This window comes from Acanthaster planci, linkage group LG17, assembly GCF_054643075.1.
Source record: "Acanthaster planci isolate LZ-2023a linkage group LG17, COTS_SCS, whole genome shotgun sequence".
Taxonomy (NCBI): Eukaryota; Metazoa; Echinodermata; class Asteroidea; order Valvatida; family Acanthasteridae; genus Acanthaster; species Acanthaster planci.
In genome coordinates, this window is record NC_141793.1 from 681,565 (window position 1) to 703,065 (window position 21,501).

General features: G+C 41.1%; 3 protein-coding genes across 4 annotated transcripts in view; 1 reads left to right on the forward strand and 2 right to left on the reverse strand.

Moving 5' to 3' along the window:
* Positions 1-11,449, forward strand: part of LOC110977689 (protein Abitram-like) — a 38,913-nt gene extending 27,464 nt beyond the window's left edge. Inside the window, exon 6 of the mRNA XM_087148325.1 lies at positions 11,314-11,449. Coding sequence (XP_087004451.1) covers positions 11,314-11,385 — 72 coding nt within the window. The 3' untranslated portion in view covers positions 11,386-11,449. The remainder of the gene's footprint in view (positions 1-11,313) is intronic.
* LOC110974356 (protein white-like) lies at positions 280-16,818 on the reverse strand. 2 transcript variants are annotated; one of them, XM_022225931.2, is made up of 19 exons: positions 16,361-16,818; positions 15,819-16,147; positions 15,633-15,681; positions 15,287-15,476; positions 14,801-14,872; positions 14,556-14,651; positions 14,183-14,349; positions 13,722-13,896; positions 13,404-13,493; positions 12,829-12,860; positions 12,603-12,708; positions 12,239-12,370; positions 11,395-11,487; positions 11,057-11,114; positions 10,637-10,714; positions 9,420-9,525; positions 9,070-9,170; positions 8,794-8,867; positions 280-5,459 (listed from the first exon to the last, which is right to left on the reverse strand). In XM_022225931.2, the coding sequence occupies exons 1-19, from the start codon at positions 16,405-16,407 to the stop codon at positions 5,358-5,360; spliced, it is 2,097 nt and encodes a 698-aa protein (XP_022081623.2). In that variant the 5' UTR covers positions 16,408-16,818; the 3' UTR covers positions 280-5,357. The 2 variants fall into 2 exon arrangements, with proteins under 2 accessions (XP_022081623.2, XP_022081633.2); XM_022225941.2 differs by lacking the exon at positions 8,794-8,867.
* A 104-nt stretch (positions 16,819-16,922) lies between these two features.
* mob4 (MOB family member 4, phocein) lies at positions 16,923-21,499 on the reverse strand. The gene is made up of 7 exons (XM_022232197.2): positions 21,375-21,499; positions 20,580-20,642; positions 20,278-20,421; positions 19,560-19,646; positions 19,111-19,190; positions 18,579-18,690; positions 16,923-18,220 (listed from the first exon to the last, which is right to left on the reverse strand). The coding sequence occupies exons 1-7, from the start codon at positions 21,441-21,443 to the stop codon at positions 18,077-18,079; spliced, it is 699 nt and encodes a 232-aa protein (XP_022087889.1). The 5' UTR covers positions 21,444-21,499; the 3' UTR covers positions 16,923-18,076.
* Positions 21,500-21,501: the final 2 nt, after the last annotated feature.

Genomic DNA, 21,501 nt, shown 5'->3' on the forward strand with positions numbered 1-21,501 from the left:
ACCAACATGGCGCGGCAAGATCGTTCCCATATGAACGAGGTCGGGTTCACACTTCACGTGAAAGCCAAAACGAACGCGAATTTGTGACGTCATGTCATTTCTTCGCCGTACGAATTCGCAAAACTTGAATACTTTTCAATTCGAGCGAAATTTTGCTGCAAATTTTTCGTGACGTCAACTTCGCTTTGACGGCCTTAATGACCTGACAACACTTGACTAAGGTCGTTCGCACTTCAGCTTCACTGCACATGCGCTAGACACGTCACGAATCAACCACTAGTTGACAAGTGGTCCTTGATAGAACTGGCCCACTAATGTAAAATGGAACGGTTGCCAGCAAGGAACAAACTTGAAAGGGACTAAGCACACTGTGTGAATTTATTCGCATACTGTGATTAAAATAATTTGTAAGTCAAGAAAAGTAATTTAAGCTTTGTATTCCTACATTATTCAGGAATGCCGTGAAACAATTAACTATTCATCTGTGCGTCCTTGGGGGAAAAGTTGTTCAAATAAACAATGCTAATTGGTTGCTGAAGGGAATGCACTGATCAATTTGGTTAAATCCTTAAAATTGAAAGTAGAGCTAGCTTTGTTCAACTTCGGCAACAGTAAGATAAATCCCCTCCCCCTTGCCCAGTTAAGTCGCGAAGTTGATGGCAATGGGGGCGTGTGGCCTAGTGATTAGGGTTTGTAGCTTCTGATCATAGGGTCGGGGGTTCGAATCCAGCTGGTGGCAGCATGTTGTGATCTTGGGCAAGTCACTTTACCCCTATATGCCTCTCTCCACCCAGGAGTAAATGGGTGCCTGTGAGGGCAGACAGGAGGCATGTGGTAAAGTGGTAAGGGTTTGTAGCTTCTGATCATAGGGTCAGGGGTTCGAATCCAGCTGGTGGCAGCATGTTGTGATCCTGGGCAAGTCACTTTACTCCTATATGCCTCTCTCCACCCAGGAGTAAATGGGTGCCTGTGAGGGCAGATTTGGTTATGTTAGCCATGTGTTCCTGATAGGGCAGCATCAGGCTAATATACTCCCCAGGGAGCTGAGATGGTTTCAGGAATGCTCAGTTGTTGTGAGCCCAATGTGCAGGTGATAATACAGCTACCTCAGCATCAGTTGTGATGGATATGTGCGCTATGTAAGAATAAGCTATTATTATTATGATTAATAATAAGATGCCTTGACCCAGTAAACAGAAACAGAGAAGCAGTTCGAAGGGGGTTACCCTTTTTAATGCCATAATTGTTATTTCTCTCGTTACAGCCGTGCGAGGGCGCCAAACTCCACATTGTCATTATAAGCCAGTCAGTATTTCAACGGGAGGGTCATTCGAATAAATCTAAGCGCCTGACGTCACGCGAGGTCGAACCGCAAATGACTGATATTCTAAGACGTTCATCTTCAGCAGATTGCTCTTGTACGTCACATTACGTACGAGATTTTTTCATTAAGACTTTGTTGTGATTGATACACACTTAAAACTGAAAGATCCCTAATGGTTGGGTGCAAATTATATGTAGAAAATACAAGGGATTGGTATCATGCAATCATGATGAGAATGAGAACCAACGGTGCACAGAAAGAACGTACCCAGGGAAACGAGTTAGGCCGCATCACAAAACCTTTTTATTCGTGGAGGCGGGGTTGTAGTGGTACATTGCGTCGTGGAAGAGAGAGTGTTGGTTAGCTGCAACCGCTTCCTACAGAGTCAAGTATTTAAATTCAGAAAAAAAGCCGCATAGCGCGCACAACGTGCATCAACACTGTGGTCTCCGTGTCAAAAGCACACACCTACGTGCGCGTCTGACCGTACCCATAGTTGGCAGAGGAAAGACTAGTCGACTTCAGTAAAGTGTCTGGAGCGTGCATAAGCCCACCTACGTATTCCCCAGCTATGAATCATCATGATTACTCATCTCGAATAAATACTGAGCACAGAAATAGAGCAGCCCAAGATCTGTAGCTGATAGCCAAAGGCTGACCCCGATATAAGAACGAGGAAAAAATACATATCCAAGAGGATCAGCCTCAGTGTGCATATGCGTCAGAGGCTTGGGAGTGGGGACAGTGATGACTTGAACCAAATGCTGTGGGGTTGTCTCGTTCGTTCAGTAACCCCGCTTGGAAGAAGATGGTAAACTCAAAGTGCACTGTTTGAAAATAAAAACCACCAAAAGCCCCCGTACTCTAGACAGTACGGTCTTGTGTTTCCCAAGGAAACCAGTAGCCTGCTAGTTCATTTTTCCCCTTCATCAAGAGTCAAGTTTCAAAATGGAAACGGGTTCAAACAGAGCAGCGCTGAACGAAGTAAGAAGTTTTGCACCTTTTATCGGAGTTAGAAAGCTGAGGTTGTACTTTGAGCTGACATCATTTTATTTTCCATGATCGATCGACCGTTAGAACACTTCTATTTTCCACCCACATAACCAAACCCAGGCTTCGAGAGTGTAAATTAAATTAATCAAGAACTACTTTGGAAGAGAAAAGTACAAGTGGGTGACATATGATCTTAATAAAAGGTTGATTCAGGACAGTGAAACCAATCACGAGCGTTCATATTGCAAAACTGATTTACAAAACGTGGGAGTATGCTTGCAGTGTAGTGTTTGCATTTATGACAAAGTGTTAGAGGTAGAGTAATTTTAGTTCAACTATGTTAGATTATTTGATCCTCTGCTGATCTGCCCTTTTTTGTTCAGATGACAGTAAATCTGTGTCATCTGGGTCGTCCTATATTCACTCTGCGTCATAAACCGCCAAAAATTAGAAGAATTACCAACTTTCTGCGTTTTAAACATTTAAGCTTCCGATGTGAGAACGGGCCAGCCCTGGCAGTGCAATACTCTTGACTTGGCTCGCTGACACTGCAAGACTTAATCAGCCTAAAAGATCTCCCGTCAGTAGACGAGCTGGCAAAACATGCAATTCGAGAAAGGATACAAAGTGACAAACAAATCACTCAAGCAGGGCGCCTTTCTGGAACTCATTCCAAAATATGAAAAGACCATCATACATGAATTTTTCGGGCACTTGCCTGATGAATTAACATCACTACGCCATTCCATGACGCAGGTCCGATGTCTATCAAGACATTGAAACATCCCAAATGAGGGACAGATGCAGTCGTATCTTCGTGAGGCATGAACCGGAAGCCTTATATCCAAACGTATGGGTGATTGAAAAAATTTAGGGTCCATTTTGTGTGTGTCCCTGTCACATCTGGCATTTGATTTGTAAGTTCAAAACACATTTTCTAATTTACAAGAGTGATGAATTAATGCAAATTACCTGCCAAACAAACAGTAGGGGCCTAATAGTTTGAAATCAATTCTGGTGATATTTTCTTGTCAAATAACAAAGGTCAGATGTAACAGGGACACCAAAATGTCACGCTTGGACCCGTAATTTCTGGAATTACCTATATGCGTCTTAACGCACACGTGAGAGAATGGTGTTAACGAGGTGACAGAACTGATGACGGTGTCGAGTGATCTCCATTAACGCACCATTAAGCAGCCCATATCAAACAAAAACGCCCCAACTTGTTTCCCAAGGATGTCAAACATAGGGCCTACACATCACATTTACCTTCAATATGACTCCACATGTAACTCCAATACTCTTGCTGAAACCACTGATTGCAATTTTGTGTAATAAAAGTACATAGGCCCTACTACAAAGATGTATGTATGCAAGGTGTACAATGTATCGATTAATGTTACTTATTCTGGGATGAATGTCAAATCCTTTTTTGTTCTCTTTTATCGACGAATTCGTAACAAACAATTCCCCTACCTTCTTGTAAATTGCCACATGTTTTCGTTCATGTGTTTGCTCTGGCAGTGTAAAACTGATTAATAGCCAGGTGTTTTGCCAGGATTTAGACCAGCACCTGACTTGCTATCATATCTGATTGGGAATCTACAGATATTGGCCGGGAGGCTAAGTTTGTCCCATCTTCTTGTTTGCCGCGTCGTGGTGTCTTTGGAGAAACCAAATCGTTTTCTTACGTCACTCACGTGGCAAACAACGCGTCTTGCGTCACAGAATTCATCATGACAAACCTCGCGTGATTTTAGGATTAAAGATACCGACAACTGGCATGTTCTTCCGTGTCGCTTCTCAACCATCGACGCCGTAGGTGGCAGTTGTCTTGCGCCCCTGAACCCTATATAGACCTTTAAAGCAAACGAAAGGACGCTTGGGCTTATTTGAAGCATACGATCTCGCGTTACTGTAGGGGAAAAGATCCCAAGCAAAGTTAGGGACTTCATATCATAAAATTTGAGTCATAAGCACAAGCCAACCAGAATGGAGATGGGATCGAGGTTTGGGAAATGGTCACCGTGTCTTTACAACTAAATAAAATAAATAAACATTTTACTTGAACGTATTACGTTGGGGTCGAGGTTCGGGAAATGGTCACCGTGTCTTTACAACTAAATAAGGTAAATAAACATTTTACTTGAAAGTATTACATTCTATAGTCACCAAATACTTACTGATCGAAGTTGTTTGTTTGTTTAGAAGTATCATTTATTACAACAACATCAGCTGCGGATCCTGCATTATTGAAAGGGGGCGCAAACAATCCGGACAAAGATTTGTGCATTGAGGGGGTGCCATTCTGGCTTTCAAAATTATAAAATAAGACTAAGTAATAAACCTATTTGATAGCAGAAGAACTAAGGAACAAGAAATATCACGAGCTTAAACAAAACAATCCGCTAATGGCTATAAATGAGCAAGCAATTATGGACTCGAAACAAACACATGTACATTTTTCACAACCAAATGCATGCCCTGAAAACTGGAAATTCATCTGTAGCCAGGAAATTCTGGAATGGCATGATTTACGGTACTGTGTCTGAAAAATAATTCTTAGAAATCAGATCATGCAATATTTCCTCTTTCGACGGTAAATAAGGTTTAGGAGTCAATGGCTTGAACTGAATTTCAGGCAAATGGTTCCTAGTTTTATTAACAGAGAAGGGTGTCATCTGACCACATCCTTCCTAACAATTTCAGTATAGAAACAATCCCTGCAGAATTTTTGAAAGGGAAACTATGCCATCACCAAATATAATTAGCTCTTCTGGACATCACACTATAATTTCCAGATTCTCTCCTGAAATATAACCAGAACCATGAAAAGATTTACAACACCCACTTGAAGCAAACTTGAGTACGATAAACAGGACAATATTCATGTTGAAAGTTCGGTGGACTTGAGTTGCGGCTTTTGAGAAAGATCCTGCAAGGAATAAAATGTCATTCTGAAGGCTAGCAGCCAGAAAACCTGAATACTGTCGACAGCGATGTTGCTGCGGCTATCAATCGTCTGCTTTAGTCGTTTTCACTTTTCCTTTCTCAACCGCATCCTGACTACAAGGCCGCCCAGTAGAAAATATCCCAGAGACATCAGCGACACCAGCGACAAATCCAGAACAAAGTTTTCCTGTCAACAGGAAGACAAAAATGCAACCAATCTACCTCTGGTGGTAATCGCTTTTGCGCCACATTTAGAACTTTATAGGAAAACATTTTTGCCAAGGGCATGTGGTCAAACCTCTCCCAGTCTTCGGCATCCCAACAGGCAACAGTAATGATCGTTATCACACGTGGTTTAAAAATACATAACTACGGATCATGTGACACAATACCGTTTGCATAATTACTGTCTAACGCGCATTTACAAAACTACCAAAAAAGTAACCTTTAACACGTCTGCGATAACCAAACGACATTAAACAAAGTTTTTACTGTCCTAATGATATGTTATTTGACTTTGAAACATTTTCCAGATAAATCGATTTAGTTTTTCCCATAACGTGCGTACTGATGTAGTATGAAAACGCATATGTAAGGCATCATAGCCATTTGATATGAACCGATTCAGCCAACCATTGATCCATTTTGTTATTATCCTTTCTGTTATTCCGTTTCTTCAAGTCTGATGAATTTCTGTGTTTAGAGTGCCAAAACAAATCAAACATTCGAGGAATCCCGGCTCTCAGACAATCTCTAAGAGGACATGCTTCGTCTTCTGAGCCGAATCGGAAGGCTTTAGTCGCGTCATGCCAAGAACTCTGTGGAATGGAATGTCATTGTTCTAACCAGAAATTCCATTCCAAAACACTTTGTTAAAGCACTTGAAAGAGAGTTTCCATTCAGTAAAAGTGACGTCAAGATAACGACGGATACCGGTACACACTAAAAGCATCCGAGTGTAGATATCCGTGTTGACAGTTGCAAAATTCCGTAAAAGGTTTACAGAATACATGTACTGCGTTGACTAAAATGTTGACCACTATGTTGATTAAAATGTCAACTACGAAAACAAATTGCTAGGGCATCACTCTTGTCATGTGCCACTTTGGGGGGGGGGAAGAAAACATCTCAAGTAGTGACATCCCTTTTGGCTTTGTCAAAACCCTTCACTTCTAAACTCTTAACTAAGCGTGCAGAATCAAGAGTGGACTCCGACAGTAACACGATTTGAATTAATATAGTTTCCCTTTTCATGGCGTAAATCTGTGCCAGAAATTGGGGGATGAGGAAAGATGGAGGGGGGGGGATGACTGCCTCGCCCTGGAAATTTGAAAAGTGCGAGGGGGAGGAGGTTGACACCATAGGACTCTACATGATCGATGTTCGTGATATTGGTATACATCTGTATTTAATATGTATGCATTCAGAATGACAAATTTATGGCTTTTAACAAATTCTTTTCCCTTTTTTGAGTGATATTGGATGCAAAGTCTGAAAAATTCCCCGTAACACGCTTCCATATTTGCTTGCCAAAAGGGGGGAGGGGATGCTTCAATAGCCCGTCCCCCCTAAAAGTGTGCGGGTGTGTGTGTGTGTGGGGGGGGGTATATACCCCCATCCCATTGGATTTACGCCCATGCTCCTTTTCATAGATACCTTTATGGAGACAATTTCACCACAGAGGCAGATACTCTTCCTCATAAAGACAAGTCAAATTGAGGGGGGGGGTTAAACTTGTTGTACTACTGTTTCTGAGGTATTTTGGGGAGTGAGGCTGCACTTGGTGGTTTTCACACGATTTTTAAAAGAAGGAAATTGAAATTTGCATTTTATTGAGAAAAGGCTCTGGGGTGGGGGGGGGGGAATGCCCCCTTTGCCCGGCCCACCATCCACTAATGCCCTTGTGCACAGCACGTATACCACTGTCTTCGAAAACACTAAACCATGTGGGAACTTAAATGCCTAACAAAGAACGAGTCACATTTTGACAGTTCGGCTGATAAGGTCACGTTGGTGTTCATCCGGTACCCTTGACTTTTATATCATGTCAGATAAATGTGGTCTAACCCTGTGGTATCTGATATAAGATTGGTTTTTAATGTCGGCTTGACAGCGATCATCTGTCAGACGAACTATCTAGCTACCATAACACCTGTCAAGGGAGTAGACAAGTCAAATGTGTTAAACTCGATAGCAGCGACTGCATGCAAGTGAATAAGTGTTCTTTGAAGCAGAAGTTTGGTAACTATTACCCTCGTTTCTCAAGGGGGCATACAGGGGCACTGGAACTTTTCAGCAGGGGACTAACCTTCATTTCAACACACTGAAAACTGAGTTTAGCAAATAAACATCTTCATAAACTGAACATTATGTGTCCAATTCCCAAACGTCAATAGGCAATCGCTAACACTTTATCAATACCATAAACATGCTTGGTATTCAATATGCTCACAAACCGAGGGCCAGAGAGTGTTTAAAAGTGGGTTATTTGACCTTTGTCGCAGAACACAGTTTTTGCAATGAAGGTCATCATTATTGAATGAGTACATGTATTAATTTGTAGGTGAGGTTTCTGTACAAGTAGTAATGAGTGGAGCGGATAGGCCTAAAATATTCAGCTCGGAAAACAAAGTGGTTACATCACCATTTGTGCCTTTCAAGAAACCTACATATATACATGAAGACTTCACGTGAAAATGTTCATTGCTTATAGTTTCCTGGAAAAAATAAGCACGCAAGATGGGGGATTTTGAACAATGAACTGTTCTACAATAATGACCCAGTTTATTAAGCGTACCTGTCAACACTATGCAACCCGTTTTATATCTCACCTCAAGGCCAGAACGGCTTCCTTATGAGATTACTTAGCTTTAAAGGTACTAACCATAAGTTATACTAATTGGTACCATTTGGCATGGAATGCCAGGAAAAACAGCATTTGACCGCAGTCGCTGTCTGCGGGTTTTACAGGGCCATTTCCTCAGATAAATTTAACCACCACCTGTTTATGAGTGTTGGGGGTAGACATTTTCATGATTTATCACATATTTCAGGACAGGTGTTTATTACTTTTGTTGCACTCCTGGGAGATATCTTGACAGAAAAACAGCATCCCTAACCAGAATAGCACAGACACAGACTTTTGAGAGTTCAATTGTAACTTCTGGAAGAAAATTGAAGTGAAATAGTCCTTTTTCATCAGTGATCCCTTTCTCCAGAACTTTCAAATGCTCAGAATAGTTCTGTTATGCAAGTATTAATGCTTACAAAACATGCCAAACCAACACCCATCTTATTCTAGTGATCTGCAAATGACACCTTGCCATCCAACAAAAACTGCATTCAGTCTACTTGAAAGGCACCCATCTGTCCCTCCAGATTCCCTGCACATGTGGATAGCTCAACATGTTTCCCCCCGCGGATAACACAGGGTTGGGGGTCACGTGATCACTGGCAGATGTTGACCGTGAAACTAATGATTTGGCGGTGAAATGGAATCCTGTTTAAAAGCTCAGAAATACCTCTTCATAGCCGTATTTGCTCAAAACCTGCTGTCCGTTTTCCAAACAAGGTTGAGTGCAGTTCAACTCACAGTCTTAGCAAGAACAAAAATCAGTGACAAGAATACAAAGTTTCAAAGAAACCTCATTATGCACCTTTAATCTTTCAACATTTAGTACCGCGGGAGACAACTTTTGTAAGTTTTTCCTCCCTCATTTGTACATAATTTAAACTCATGGAATCTGCCATTCTTTCCTTACTATATGTACATGCATCTAGAACAAGAATTTCCTTACCCAAAGTTTGGATGGTAACCCACTGGTTCACCTGTAGCATCCCATACACAGCCGGGTACCAGCTCACAAATCGGACCCAAATAAAGTAAACCGGTGTGGTTCTGGGGGCCAAAAAGAGGACTTTGAAGAACTCTGATTACCACCCATAAAAAACAGAGGAAGTTTTTTCTAACAATACAGCACCACACTCCGCGAGCAAAATGGCTGCCCCTTTTGTAGTGTACAACTAATTTAGGCAGCGCACCAAAGGGGAAACACTGCGGAACTACCAAGCGGTTCAAAAGATTTCCATCCTTTTTCACTCTTCTTTTACTCTCAAATGTAGCATGCAGGCTTTGACTAACACTTACAGTGGATTCATGTAGAAACCTCCAAATAATGTAAAGAGGAAGAAGATTGGAATCATGAGATTGAGAGCGATCTCTGAAGTTGGGCTGACTACTGAGAGAAAGACACCTGCAAAATAAACAAAACTATCATTGAAGACAAACATTACTTTTACTGCAGCCAATCCTTAAACTCCTAAAAAAAAGTTGCACCTGGAATCCAACCTACATAGATCAACCAGGTCACGTCTTTTCAAGTAAATCTTCGATCAATCACTTAGGTTTTACTCTCCCACTTGAATACTGTCAAACCACACTTAATTTCATCGACCTTGCACTCACATAAGGCATTATGTTCAGAATGCTTAAGAACATACAGAGACACGTAGGCAACGTGAGTGTGATTAAAGTTGGGGGAAAAAAGTCTCTAGAAACCAGAGTTTTCCACCCAGGGAACACTCCGAGATCTGGGTATCACAGCTTGAACAAAGTTTGTCCGGGAAAATACCCCAAAGCAGTCATAAAACAAGAATGCACCTGTCCTCACTGAACAATAACTGTTGCACGTGTCTTGTGTGATTTAAAGAGGGGCATAATAAGTCTGATGCCTGCTGTGCCCTGCAATCAGATGGAACGACGTCATATTGAGAGAGTAAACTATTGTTCCATGTTTTGTTTTCTTTTCTTCTTTTGTGAGTGTGCGACTGTGCAGGCGTGGCATGCATCGAGTGGACTTCTGCACAAAAGAAGTCCACATAATGCAGGGTGCAATGGCATTGTGTGGACTCGCACACTTCCACACAATGTTTTCCCCTCTCTGAAAAACAGCTTCGGAGGCATTTTGGGGTCGGGGTTATCTGTGGCAAAAGAACAGTCCAGGAAATCATCATAAAAAATCCAGCTCGAAGAAGTTATCCTAGTGGGAGAAAAAGGAGCATTTTCCCCAAGTTTCCTTAACCACAGGAGAACAAAGAACGTCCACTTTTTGTATGTAAAACAGGTAGGGGTGGCTGTGTGTGTTGGGCAGGGGATTCTTTGGACAGGTGTTTTTAACCTTGTACGGAATTTTGCAACTGTCAACACGGATATCTACACTCGGATGCTTTAACATGTTATCAAAGAAACTGTTTGAAAAGATTCACATTAGCTTTTAAGGCATACAAGGTATCATTTTTATCTTTGAATTTAAATTAGTTGTCTTGATCAGAGGTTTAATATTGTTTTTTATGGGCAGGGCTTACCAAAGCTTACAGATGTTACTGCCATCAAGGCGGTGGTTCCCATGGCAACAAGGAAGCTTAATATATTCCTGTTCAACCCTGTAAAAATAGAGAAAGCAGACATCTGGTTAAAACCCAATGCTAAATTGGGCAATTCCAGGAAAAAATATCAAAATGGAACAGAAAAGAGGCCACAAGGAAATTCCACAACTTGGTTACTGAGCCCCAAACCTACCCCATACTGTATGTGTATTTCTCATTTTTACAAGATCATAGGTTTAGTTGATAAGCTGTACTTTAAAGAAGGAGCATATAGTCTGTGTTTTGTTTTGGTACAAATAAAAAAATTCGTTAACTTTCTCCAATTATTTTACAAAAATTGCCAACATTCTTAAAAATCAAAACAATTTGGACTGTATTTGAAATAAAAAATGTGCCCACCAATCATGTAGTAAGCGATTCCAAAAACGACGAGACTCTGAGAAACATGAGTAACTATCTGCAATGAAAAAAAAGGACAGGAAAAGTTGTCAGACAACCAGGTTTTTCTCTCCAATTACAAATCTAAACGATATGGACAAGAAAAACATTCCACATCCAAAATAAGTCTGTATGTCTACACACAGCAATGCTGAAATGTCCATGTTTTTCCTACCTTCTCCTTTCCTAGAAAGTTTTATTCCTGTACTTTGTTGCAGGTTCTTGGCAACAGTACTTTACCTCTGGCCACTTCCTGTGCTGTTTCCAAGATTATTAGTAATGGAGGATAAAATAACTACCTCGATGGAAAATCTTGCCAAGAAGTACCAAGTTGTAGAGTACATTCCACTGCGGTGTTCTCTACTGACGAGTGGGACCTCATTTGGAATGACCTGCATAAGAACAAAATAACAAAGAGTGAAAAGGTAAGTATCAATCTCAGAAGGAGGCTGGAGTGGGGTGGGTGGGGTTGGATGGGGTGGGGTTGGATGGGGTGGGGTGGGGTTGGATGGGGTGGGGTGGGGTTGGATGGGGTGGGGTGGGGTTGGATGGGGTGGGGTGGGATGGGGTGGGGTTGGATGGGGTGGGGTGGGGGTGGGATGGGGTTGGGGTGGGGTGGGATGGGGTGGGGTGGGGTTGGATGGGGTGGGGTGGGATGGGGTGGGGTTGGATGGGGTGGGGTGGGGTGGGGTGGGATGGGATGGGGTGGGGTGGGATGGGGTGGGGTGGGATGGGGTGGGGTGGGATGGGGTGGGGTGGGGTTGGATGGGGCACTGGGGAAAGGCCAACCACCAAAATGTTTAAAGCTTCAGCAAAGACAATAAATACTAAGAAGACAGTCAACTCAGACAGGAATAACTCCACTGGTTGAGCACCAATCCAGTGTTCTAGAAAGCAAATATTCAAATCTCACTGAAACCATTGTTTTCTAATCTATCGTTTTTCTGCTTATCTTTTTTTTTGTCAAATAAGTGTATGAGCAAAGTGACAGAACATCCTCCCACACATCCACGCTCACATCCTCATAATTAAATTTATTCCAGAAAAGAAAGTTGGGTTGAACTACAGCCAGATTTCGAACCACAACTTGCAGGCGACAGTTCCTGTGCTGCACTCACTCTATAATTCTCTTAAAGTACTTACTGCAGCAATTCTGGCAGGTGTGGTTGTACTGATCTGTACAACTATCAGGAAGAGAAAGCCATTGATGTTTTGGATGGAGGATTGATTGTAGGGTTGGTTCAAATACAAAAGTCCAAGAAAGATGCCAAGACCCTGCGGGACACAACAGCCTATGATCAGCCTCAGATGTGGTTTAATTATCAATCAATCAGAAAGGATCAAGCATCTAAGCAAGATTTCTTAAGTCTCCCAAATTCCTGGTAACATTAACAGAGAACAAAGTAGCCATGTGTTGGGGAAGTCAATAGGAGTCCGACCTATGTCCCACTTTCACACAAGAAGAAATATTAGAAAGAAGTCTTGTGTTGAAGATAAATGAACTCACGATGGATGTTACAAGATATGACTTTAGCAACGATGGCTCACGGAGGACATCTATCGCACATCGCCAGAGGAGAAGACAGACCTGCTGCCAGCAGGTGGCCCTGTATCTTTGTTAAAGATGACAGAGGAAGTGATTTCAAAGACTGAATTTCTACCACAGAAAAATTTAGGGGTAGGGTGGGGAGTGCCTGGAAAAGAATTCTGGTTAAGGATACATGTAGACCTACCTTGTTCTTGATGGGAGATCATCATTTGATTCCTGTAGAAAAAAAAATCACAAATAAGGGTTAATTTTAAAGGTATCCCGATGAAAGTAACACACTTGAGTTGGAACACTGAGGCCAGTCCTTTTAATTTAGTCGAGCCATTCAACTGCAGTTTGAAAGCCGAACCAAAAATGTCACATAACATTATGGACAAGCATATACGCTATCCGCTCCGAGCGGAACAAAAGAGGGCGTGTTTTTTTTAGTACTCACTGCATAGGCGCGCATTTATAATGGAGATCAATGGCCTGTTTGATGCTGAGCATGCCGAGTACACGTAACGAATTTATTCCTTATTGTATGGTCTTTGCGTACACGCAGAACGTGTGCAAGAACCCGCTTGGAAAACTTACAACCATCTGTCTTTCTTTTGTCGCTAGGGGGTGCACTTCAACTTGGGGTGGATAACCCTGTATTTGAAATTTTTCACGAAAACCAAGTACAATTATCTTTCTACAGTCCCCATTTAAGACAGCTGTTCTCATCACGGTTAATACAAGTCCCTCTTAACATCCACCTGTCTCCTAATCTCTTACATATACAGTCCTGGCTTGAAAGATCTCCTCCTCAATACTGGCCTGGACGACTCTGGACTCAGTACTACAGGCGAAGGCATTACACAGAACCTGAAGACCAGGAACACATCACACTCAAATGTTACAAAAAACAGCAAAAATATCGGAGGACATTTAGTACATCCCGACTCCTGTATCACATTAATGCATTACTGGTCTGTAAATGCTTTCAGAAAGCAATCAATTTGAAAAGAGTCAGTCTGCAGCTAAGTGTACATGGTTAACCAAGAGTTTATGGTGATCATATTTTAGTTTTGATTTTGATGAATGGCCTCTCACATCGACTCTGCTGTGGCAGTTTTTTTCTTCGCCAGGTCTGATGGAAAGTGTGTCAATGAAGAAATCAGCAGGGCAGTAATCATCAGGTGACTGGTAACCAAGTCTGGCGAAATAAGCCACAGCCTTGTCTACATCGCCTTGATAGGCACATCGTCCGTCAGCAATGAGGATCAAACTGGGTATAAACAGAAATACACTTGTGCATTTCTGGTCAAATATCACAGACATAGTGTGATATGTAATTAATAGCAGTGGAGTGGTTTTCAAAATGGGGGCGAGTAGCGAAACCATCAGGTATTTAATAGATTAATCCATTAAGCCCCACACCATCATAGGACCTACCTGCCAAAAGTGTGTGTGGGGGGGGGAGGACTGGCCCTCTTTTCCCTGCTTCCACTCCAAGAGATGACACAAGATTTGTTTAAGTTCATTCAGATTTCTGCAGTCTAGGTATCTCTTACCGGTCAAACATGGAGTAGATATCTGACGATGGCTGGTGAATGGTGCAGAGAATAGTATGGCCTTCAAGAGTAAGCTGACGTAACATACTGATTAGTGTCTCAGACATGTAGGAATCCAGACCAGATGTAGGCTCGTCACAGAAGAGAAGTGGTGGGTTGGTCAGAAGCTGGGACAAAGAATGAAACAGCATTTGGAAGAGGAAGACAGAAGTAAAAGTGGCCAAACACAGGAACAATTAATGATGACAGGAAAGCCCTTGTACAATTCACAACCTGTTAATTAATATCCCCTGTCAAGTATTTTCTCTGATGCTTGCTTGTACAATGCTTGTCACTACTGCTTGGAAATGACAAATGGAAATGATAAACTGACCTCAGATGCAAATGACAGCCGCTTTCTCTCCCCGGCCGATATTCCAGATGTCTTCGGATTACCAATCCTTGAATCTGCACATTTCACTAGTGATAGCTTTAAAAAAATTCAACAGCAAAATTGTCACGTTTGGGATGAATCTTTAGCTGGGTGCCTATGTAGACAGTCATACTATCATTCAAAACTGGAATCTACCCAGAAGTACATCTCTCCAATTCATCCATTCATTTCTAAACTTGCCTCACCTGCTCCAGGATATCCTCCACACGTTCTAACTTTCTTTCCAAACTGATTCCTCTTGACATCCTCAGTCTCGCCTGGAACAAATCCAACATTCCACTTCACCAACTGTTTTAACAGCTCTCGAAGGTGTTTAATTCAGAGATATAAAATACAGCAATAATTCTTTACTGGCCACTCAAACTAAGAAGATACCACCACGAATCCTGAAGGCTCAGATTCATGGAACCAGAACAGCAGTCCAAATGTCTTGTTTTCAGTTCCTGCCTTGGTAGCAAGACAGTGAAAGAGGATACCATTGGATGTGATGCTATATCTTTAATAACAACATAATCACAGATGATATTTCTGGTTTAGATGTGATTTTGGTAATGTGGATGTTAAATTGGATAATCACAATCAAGCGAGTCATCTTTCGATTTTGGTAGAAGAATCCAGGCCATTTACAGTGAAGTTCTAAGATCTTTTCAACACAAACAAAAATTACACACCTGAAGAATGAGATGCTCTCTGACGGTGAGGGATCCAACAAACACATCCTCCTGTTGGATATACGTTGATACCTCATCCATGTATGGTAGTATTTTAATTGAATCACTCACTGATACTTGACCTCTGACCTCTAAGCTTCCAAGACTGTGCTCAGTCAAAACATTCATCAGGGTTGATTTGCCAGCGCCACTGCAGAAATATATGAATGAACTCAGAAATGATAGAGCAAGTGTTCAAACAATTTCCCACACAGTAAGATAATGATATTAAAAATTAACATAAATTTGTAACATTTTAAACTTACTGAGAAATAAATTATATTTGGATTGAAGACAAATTTCTCACCTTGCTCCCATAATAGCAATCAGATTCCCTGGTCTTGCTAAACCACTCACTGGAAACAAGAACTCAGAGGTTAAGTTAAAGAATAGTGACGATAAAAGGTACCATATGCAATTATGCACGTATGTGACACAATGTACCAAAAGAGAGACGCTATCTTAGAGAAGTTTGAGACAATCCAAGACCCACCTCCTCTTAGTATCACTTTGGGTCGCTCCTCCAGCCTCCCACAAATCTTCTCACAAATCTTCCCTCTCCTCTTCACCTTTGTCTGCACCCACACATCATTCCACAATAGTGTTATCCTCCTATCCATTGCCACAAAGGAACTACGTCTCTGCCTCCTGGGTACGACAGGTTCCTCAATGCCCGTCTCTGGGCAAGGCCCAGGTCCAGCAGGATCCATGGACTGCATCTCCTCTTCCATATAAAAAACATCTTCCAGTTTGTAGCTCTCTCCTTCGAGGGGTGATGAGGCAAGTATTGGTCTGCTGTCATCAGGTTTGTTCTTTAGCGACCTATGGATTCAACACGTCAACTGATAAATCAGAATGATTAAACATGCATGTTTTATTCCAAACTGCACAATAGAAAACCATCCTAGAGAACTGCTCCGATATCATATTATTCATAAAATACCTTCCTACTGGAACAAATGCTGCAAGGATTTTCCTATGACTTTAAATTCAAGATAAACGACTTGCATCCACAACAAATCAATCGGTACTCACCATCCCTTGAATGAATTCCACAAACTGCTCATCTTTGGAGTAGACATTTCCAGGATTGATCAACTAATGCAGGTCCAACAAGTGATTTTCAACAGACAATTTGAAATGAATATGCGTCATAGGTGTCCATCAAACTTCAATAAAATTCATCAAATGTTTTATCATATTTTACCGTCACTGCTGAAGATTACGCTGGTGGGGTACGTAGACGCAAGAAGATAACCACACTTGAGGGTGATACCGAACCTCATCAAAACAATCCTATCTTCCTGTAATCTTTTCTACCAGCAACAATATTGTTGCTGGTGTGTATAAAAAGGACCAAACTTACGTGTGAATCCAAAGAGAAGTTAGATTTCAATGACATAATAACTTGGGATGAGAAAATACTACTTGAGAATTTTATAGCACTGCATGGACTTTTAAGTGGGCCATACAACTGATTGGTTTTCCCCATCAATTAAACTTTTTGTCATTTTAGTCTCGGGAGAGACGAAAGTGATAACCAGCACTGGAACCTTCAATTTTACAAAAAAAACATTCACGAAAGAAATCAAAAGTCTTCTTTTCAACAAGTCTCTCACTTGTTTATTGCTGAAAACAATATCCAAATAAATAACCACATTCTATACACTTAAGAAATATGATTTACGAGTAAAGAAAGTTTTAACCACTTTCTTCCAGGGAACATAATTAATGCACAAAAACAACAAACAACCTATCATTGTCAAACTTTTCTCAAAAGAAAAGAGTAAAGAGCCTAACACACACAAGGCAATGACACACATATTTGCACCGGAAATTTCAATGCTTTGGAATTGTAAAGCTGCCAGTAACACAGGCGATTCACAATACAGCACGCCACCAAGAGTTTGCTGCAGACAGGCCACTTTTCAAGAGTTTGCTGCAGACGGGCCACTTTTCAAGGTTACGGTCAACACACTGCCGCGATTAAGCGCACTTCATACATAGGCATTTCCTGCACCACACAAACCATCATTTTGAACAACCTAACACCAATTCTCAATGAGCAATATTGAATTTTCAACCAAAATAAACAAACATTCTGAAATAGTTAAAGTTTTTCATGCACAGCAGAGTAAGTGAATGAGACTTTGTCGACTAGCCCATAAAGAACTGCAAAAAGGCCTCTCCGTGATAACCTCTTGGTGGCGCACTGCATTGTGAATTGCCTGTATTGTTTTTTAAAGAATCCCCTTAATTAATATTTGCGCACTATTCACGGCTTACTTTCTAATAGTTTTCACAATTTCTGAGTAAATGTAGGTTACACAATGTCTACTTCCTACAGAGGATGATTATATATACATATATATATATTTTTGACGGAGGTTGACCTTCACACGACACGATATCACTGCGATTGTAACATCGATGTGATTTCATAGCATAGGACCTCTGTTATCAGCGCTCGTGTGAAAAGGCCTTATGCATATATTTGTATGCTTAGCAAATGTCCTTTCTCTGCTGTGCCATAAAATTGGCCTCTGGTTTTCAACAAGAGATAGAGTCGAGATCAGGGGGGAGGACTATGCAATTTTTGAACATGTAACAAGGTGCACACCTTCCATTTTGCCCAAATAAACTAAACAAAACAAGCACTGGACGGTGTGGCTTCTTTGCAGATGACTGGGAGACCTAGGCCTTGATAGCCTACATTTGCTTTGCATTGTGTGAAGCATAAGTATTAATTCATTAAGCTGATGATTCGGAGGGAGTTTCAGCTATTTCCAACTCGGTCTTGTTCTGCTCCAGGATAGGCACGATGAGGTTGTCCTTTGACATCAGGTTATACTTGGTGACAAACGTGGTGAAGCGTCGGCAGAGGTAAGTCTCATTCTGTAAAATGATTCACAAAATTTCTCTGTGCCAACTTCTTGTAATGTACAAAGAATCGGTGCCCAGTGAAAGAACATGTCATTGGTTAAGTGCATATATTTAGGGAGAGATCAGAAAGTCTCTACTGGACAAAAATGTGTAGAGGTCTTATGGTTAGTGCTACCAACTCGGAATTCAATGCCTCTGCCAACATTTTCATGATAACTTGGGAAGCTATGTGTCTGGACAAGACACCTGAAACATCATAGACCAAGAATCCTCCTTCAGACACGTCCACAAAAGGGATTTCTCTAACTTTACTTCACGATTCCAGGGATCGTGAACTGGTGACTTCAACTGTGAACTATTAATGGCTTACTTCATACTCATCAAACAGCACTCTGTGATGAAAGTAGGCATGTGAGAATATCCGATATATCCTACGGCAGACAGAACCCAGCTTGGCTACCGATGACTCCTTGATGCTGACCCTGACCAAATCAGTCAAATGTAGAAAGTAAACAGGGATTAACCTCTCATTCTTAACAATTCCCAAGAAATTCTGTTGAATTTCAAAATAGTTTTCAATACTTAAAATTTCTTTGGCTTTGGAAAGAGGGGCAGGAGGAAGAAATATGCTGCCACCAAGAACACAAAATCCACATTCATAATCACCGTTCATTTGAAGGAAACCTCAGTCACACTGCAAATGTGTCTTTTACTTTTCAAAGATCTGCTTTATAATGTAGTACAGACAATAGGGCATCCTCATTCAACTCGTCTTTGACAGGATTACTGTTTATCCATTCAATTGGATCTTTTCTAGTGAAGAAACATTTTCAGGATGACTTATTGCAAACAGCTTTTATACTTTTAAACACCATGAATTAATGACAGTGAAAGAGCATTACCTGCTAGGGAAATACTTGTTGCTATTGAGTAAGCAGGCTGCTCCATCCAATGTATGCCTCGTATAGTCAATGGCAGGGCACTAGAGGTACAGAGAGTTCCAATATGTCATCAAGCAAAAGTCAATCCCTTCAAATCAATCAATCAGTCAATCCTGGCTAATCCACAAAGTAGTTTCACAGGAATTAAGCTGATTTCAGAAGGTAGAACCACCATTATACCTTGCACTGGACTTGATACTCTTTGAAAGCTTACAAACATTGTGGTCTAGCAGGTCACTAGAAATGTGACAAGGGTGTCAAGGTTGAATATGCACTCATGAATGAAATAATAACATTCAGACCTAACCAGCTGAGTACTACAGAACCCACTGCAAGATTTTCCCACATCAATCAATTCAGGATTTAGCTCACAAAATGCCAACAGGCCAAGAGCTTCTACAAAAACCAACCTCTTTGGGAGTCTTGTGTGCAGCACATAGGAAGATCCACTGCTCAGTTGCTGTCATTTGGGTACAGGTGTCGGGATTACACTCAGTCTGTCAGTCGATAAAAGACATAGAAGCAAACCTCATCAGTCTGGAGTATAACCATATTTGGACAGCCTATTACATTAAAATCTCACGCAATCTGACCAATCACAAGGCTTGTTCTAGCAGCCTGCAACAGATTGCATGGGTGTTTCCATGTTACAGAGTGGTTTTCTTACATGTTGCAGCATATGGAGTAAAAAAAAATTTCAATTACAAAAATTTGACTGGCTGTGCAAAAAAAAGCTGACTACAAACATAAACTAGAAGTTCTAAAACAAGTTTGTACCAATGGAATTTAAAATTAGTCATTGCCAACTTGAGATATTTAAAATTGTATTTTGACAAAGATTGCTCTATCAGTATAAGAAGGGTCACTATGCCCATATATGGTAATACTCTAGACTGCTCCGTTGAGGACGAAGTCATTATACCAAAACTTGCCTGAACACTTATTTTGGAAGGCTGAAGGTCTCATACGTAAGGTGACAAATCCTGCATTTCACCTTAGCAATGATTTACCTGAAGTTGACCGCCCAAAAAACAAATCTTACATGCACCTTGGTTGGCAGCAATTTAAGTGAAGTTTGACTTTCCATCAAACAAATCCTGCATTTCACCTTAGCTAGCAGCAGTTTACCTGAAGTTTGACTGCAAGTCCATTAAGCTCTAGACAGAATTGTCGTAGATGCTCGTACTTCCAAACTCCTTCATCTTGACCTTCTGGAGCCTCCAAGATGAAATCAATGTTCTTGATTGCATTCCGAATGTTTTGTTGAATGTACTGTAGAGGAAACAAAGGACAAACTGCAATTTGACTCCACGATCACTCGTATCTTTGGAAAAATCTGGAAAATAACTACTCTCTTTTTCAAACCACAAACAATTTGTACATTATTTTTATTTAATAATTATTTACAATATAAATATCATGAACTCTACCTGTTGGACTGCTAAAGTGCTGTCCATCTCCTCAAATGACTGGTCAACCCAGTTGTGAAAATCCTGGTTTGAGATGGAAGCAAAATTGTTGAATCAGTCACGAAGTGTGGGTTATGCTGATTTTTTAATGTATTGCTACTTGATCTGTGAACAGTTCACATGTGTTGGGCCCAATTTGCTGACCTGCACAACTGGTTCATGACAATGCACAATCAGTCATTCCTCCTTGTTTCTTCTTTTCAGCACATGAATTCAAAATGGTTAATTAGACATGTTGGTAAGAAAAGATGAGCAGGTGAAGGCAGAAATGTCAATAGACTCTACAAAAAGGATTGATCACAACAGTACCTATCACTGATATCGACCATGAGATGACGACTGGTAATAACTACTACTGGCCTAGGCCTACTACTAGTACTTAGTACTAGGGGCCTTACTACGCCTAGATCTGCCACGATAATTTTGCAGATCAACTGATTTTGCCAAGCACAAGTTCGCAATTTATCCTGAAGCCACAACTTGGGAGTTACAGTCTAAAAACATATTTTGCCTTCCACTGCACGCACCAACAGAATTGCAAAATGCACCCTTCTATCAATGCCACGCCCCCTCCCCGCATCTGCAGTACTAATGAGAAAGGGCAGATATGGGTATAATGGGTGCGTGCTGTTTTGACGTGCAACAATAGAGTAACATGTTTGGTAAATCTACACGAATGTTTCACATAAAATTATCAGCAACAAAAAAACAAAACATCAATGGGTCGTAATCCACTGTAAGAATCGATCAACCTACCTCAGATTTTGTGCCCGGCCGGATCCTCCGGAGCACCAAATTGTCCGCGATGTCTGCTATGTCGGCCATCTTTTTACGCTCAGATTTCGCATAGTCTGGTTCCCAACACGTCACAGGTATATGAATG

Excerpts from the sequence above, each read along its gene's own strand:
- mob4 (XM_022232197.2), bottom strand. The coding sequence starts at position 21,443 with ATGGCCGACATAGCAGACATCGCGGACAATTTGGTGCTCCGGAGGATC. Across the intron at positions 19,647-20,277 it reads GACTTGCAGTCAAACTTCAG|ACTGAGTGTAATCCCGACAC; the intron begins GTAAACTGCTGC and ends ATCGACTGACAG. Across the intron at positions 18,691-19,110 it reads AACAAGTATTTCCCTAGCAG|GGTCAGCATCAAGGAGTCAT; the intron begins GTAATGCTCTTT and ends TGATTTGGTCAG.
- LOC110974356 (XM_022225931.2), bottom strand. The coding sequence starts at position 16,407 with ATGTCTACTCCAAAGATGAGCAGTTTGTGGAATTCATTCAAGGGATG. Across the intron at positions 14,652-14,800 it reads TGGAGGATATCCTGGAGCAG|CTATCACTAGTGAAATGTGC; the intron begins GTGAGGCAAGTT and ends ATTTTTTTAAAG. Across the intron at positions 5,460-8,793 it reads GCAAATACGGCTATGAAGAG|GAAAACTTTGTTCTGGATTT; the intron begins GTATTTCTGAGC and ends TCCTGTTGACAG.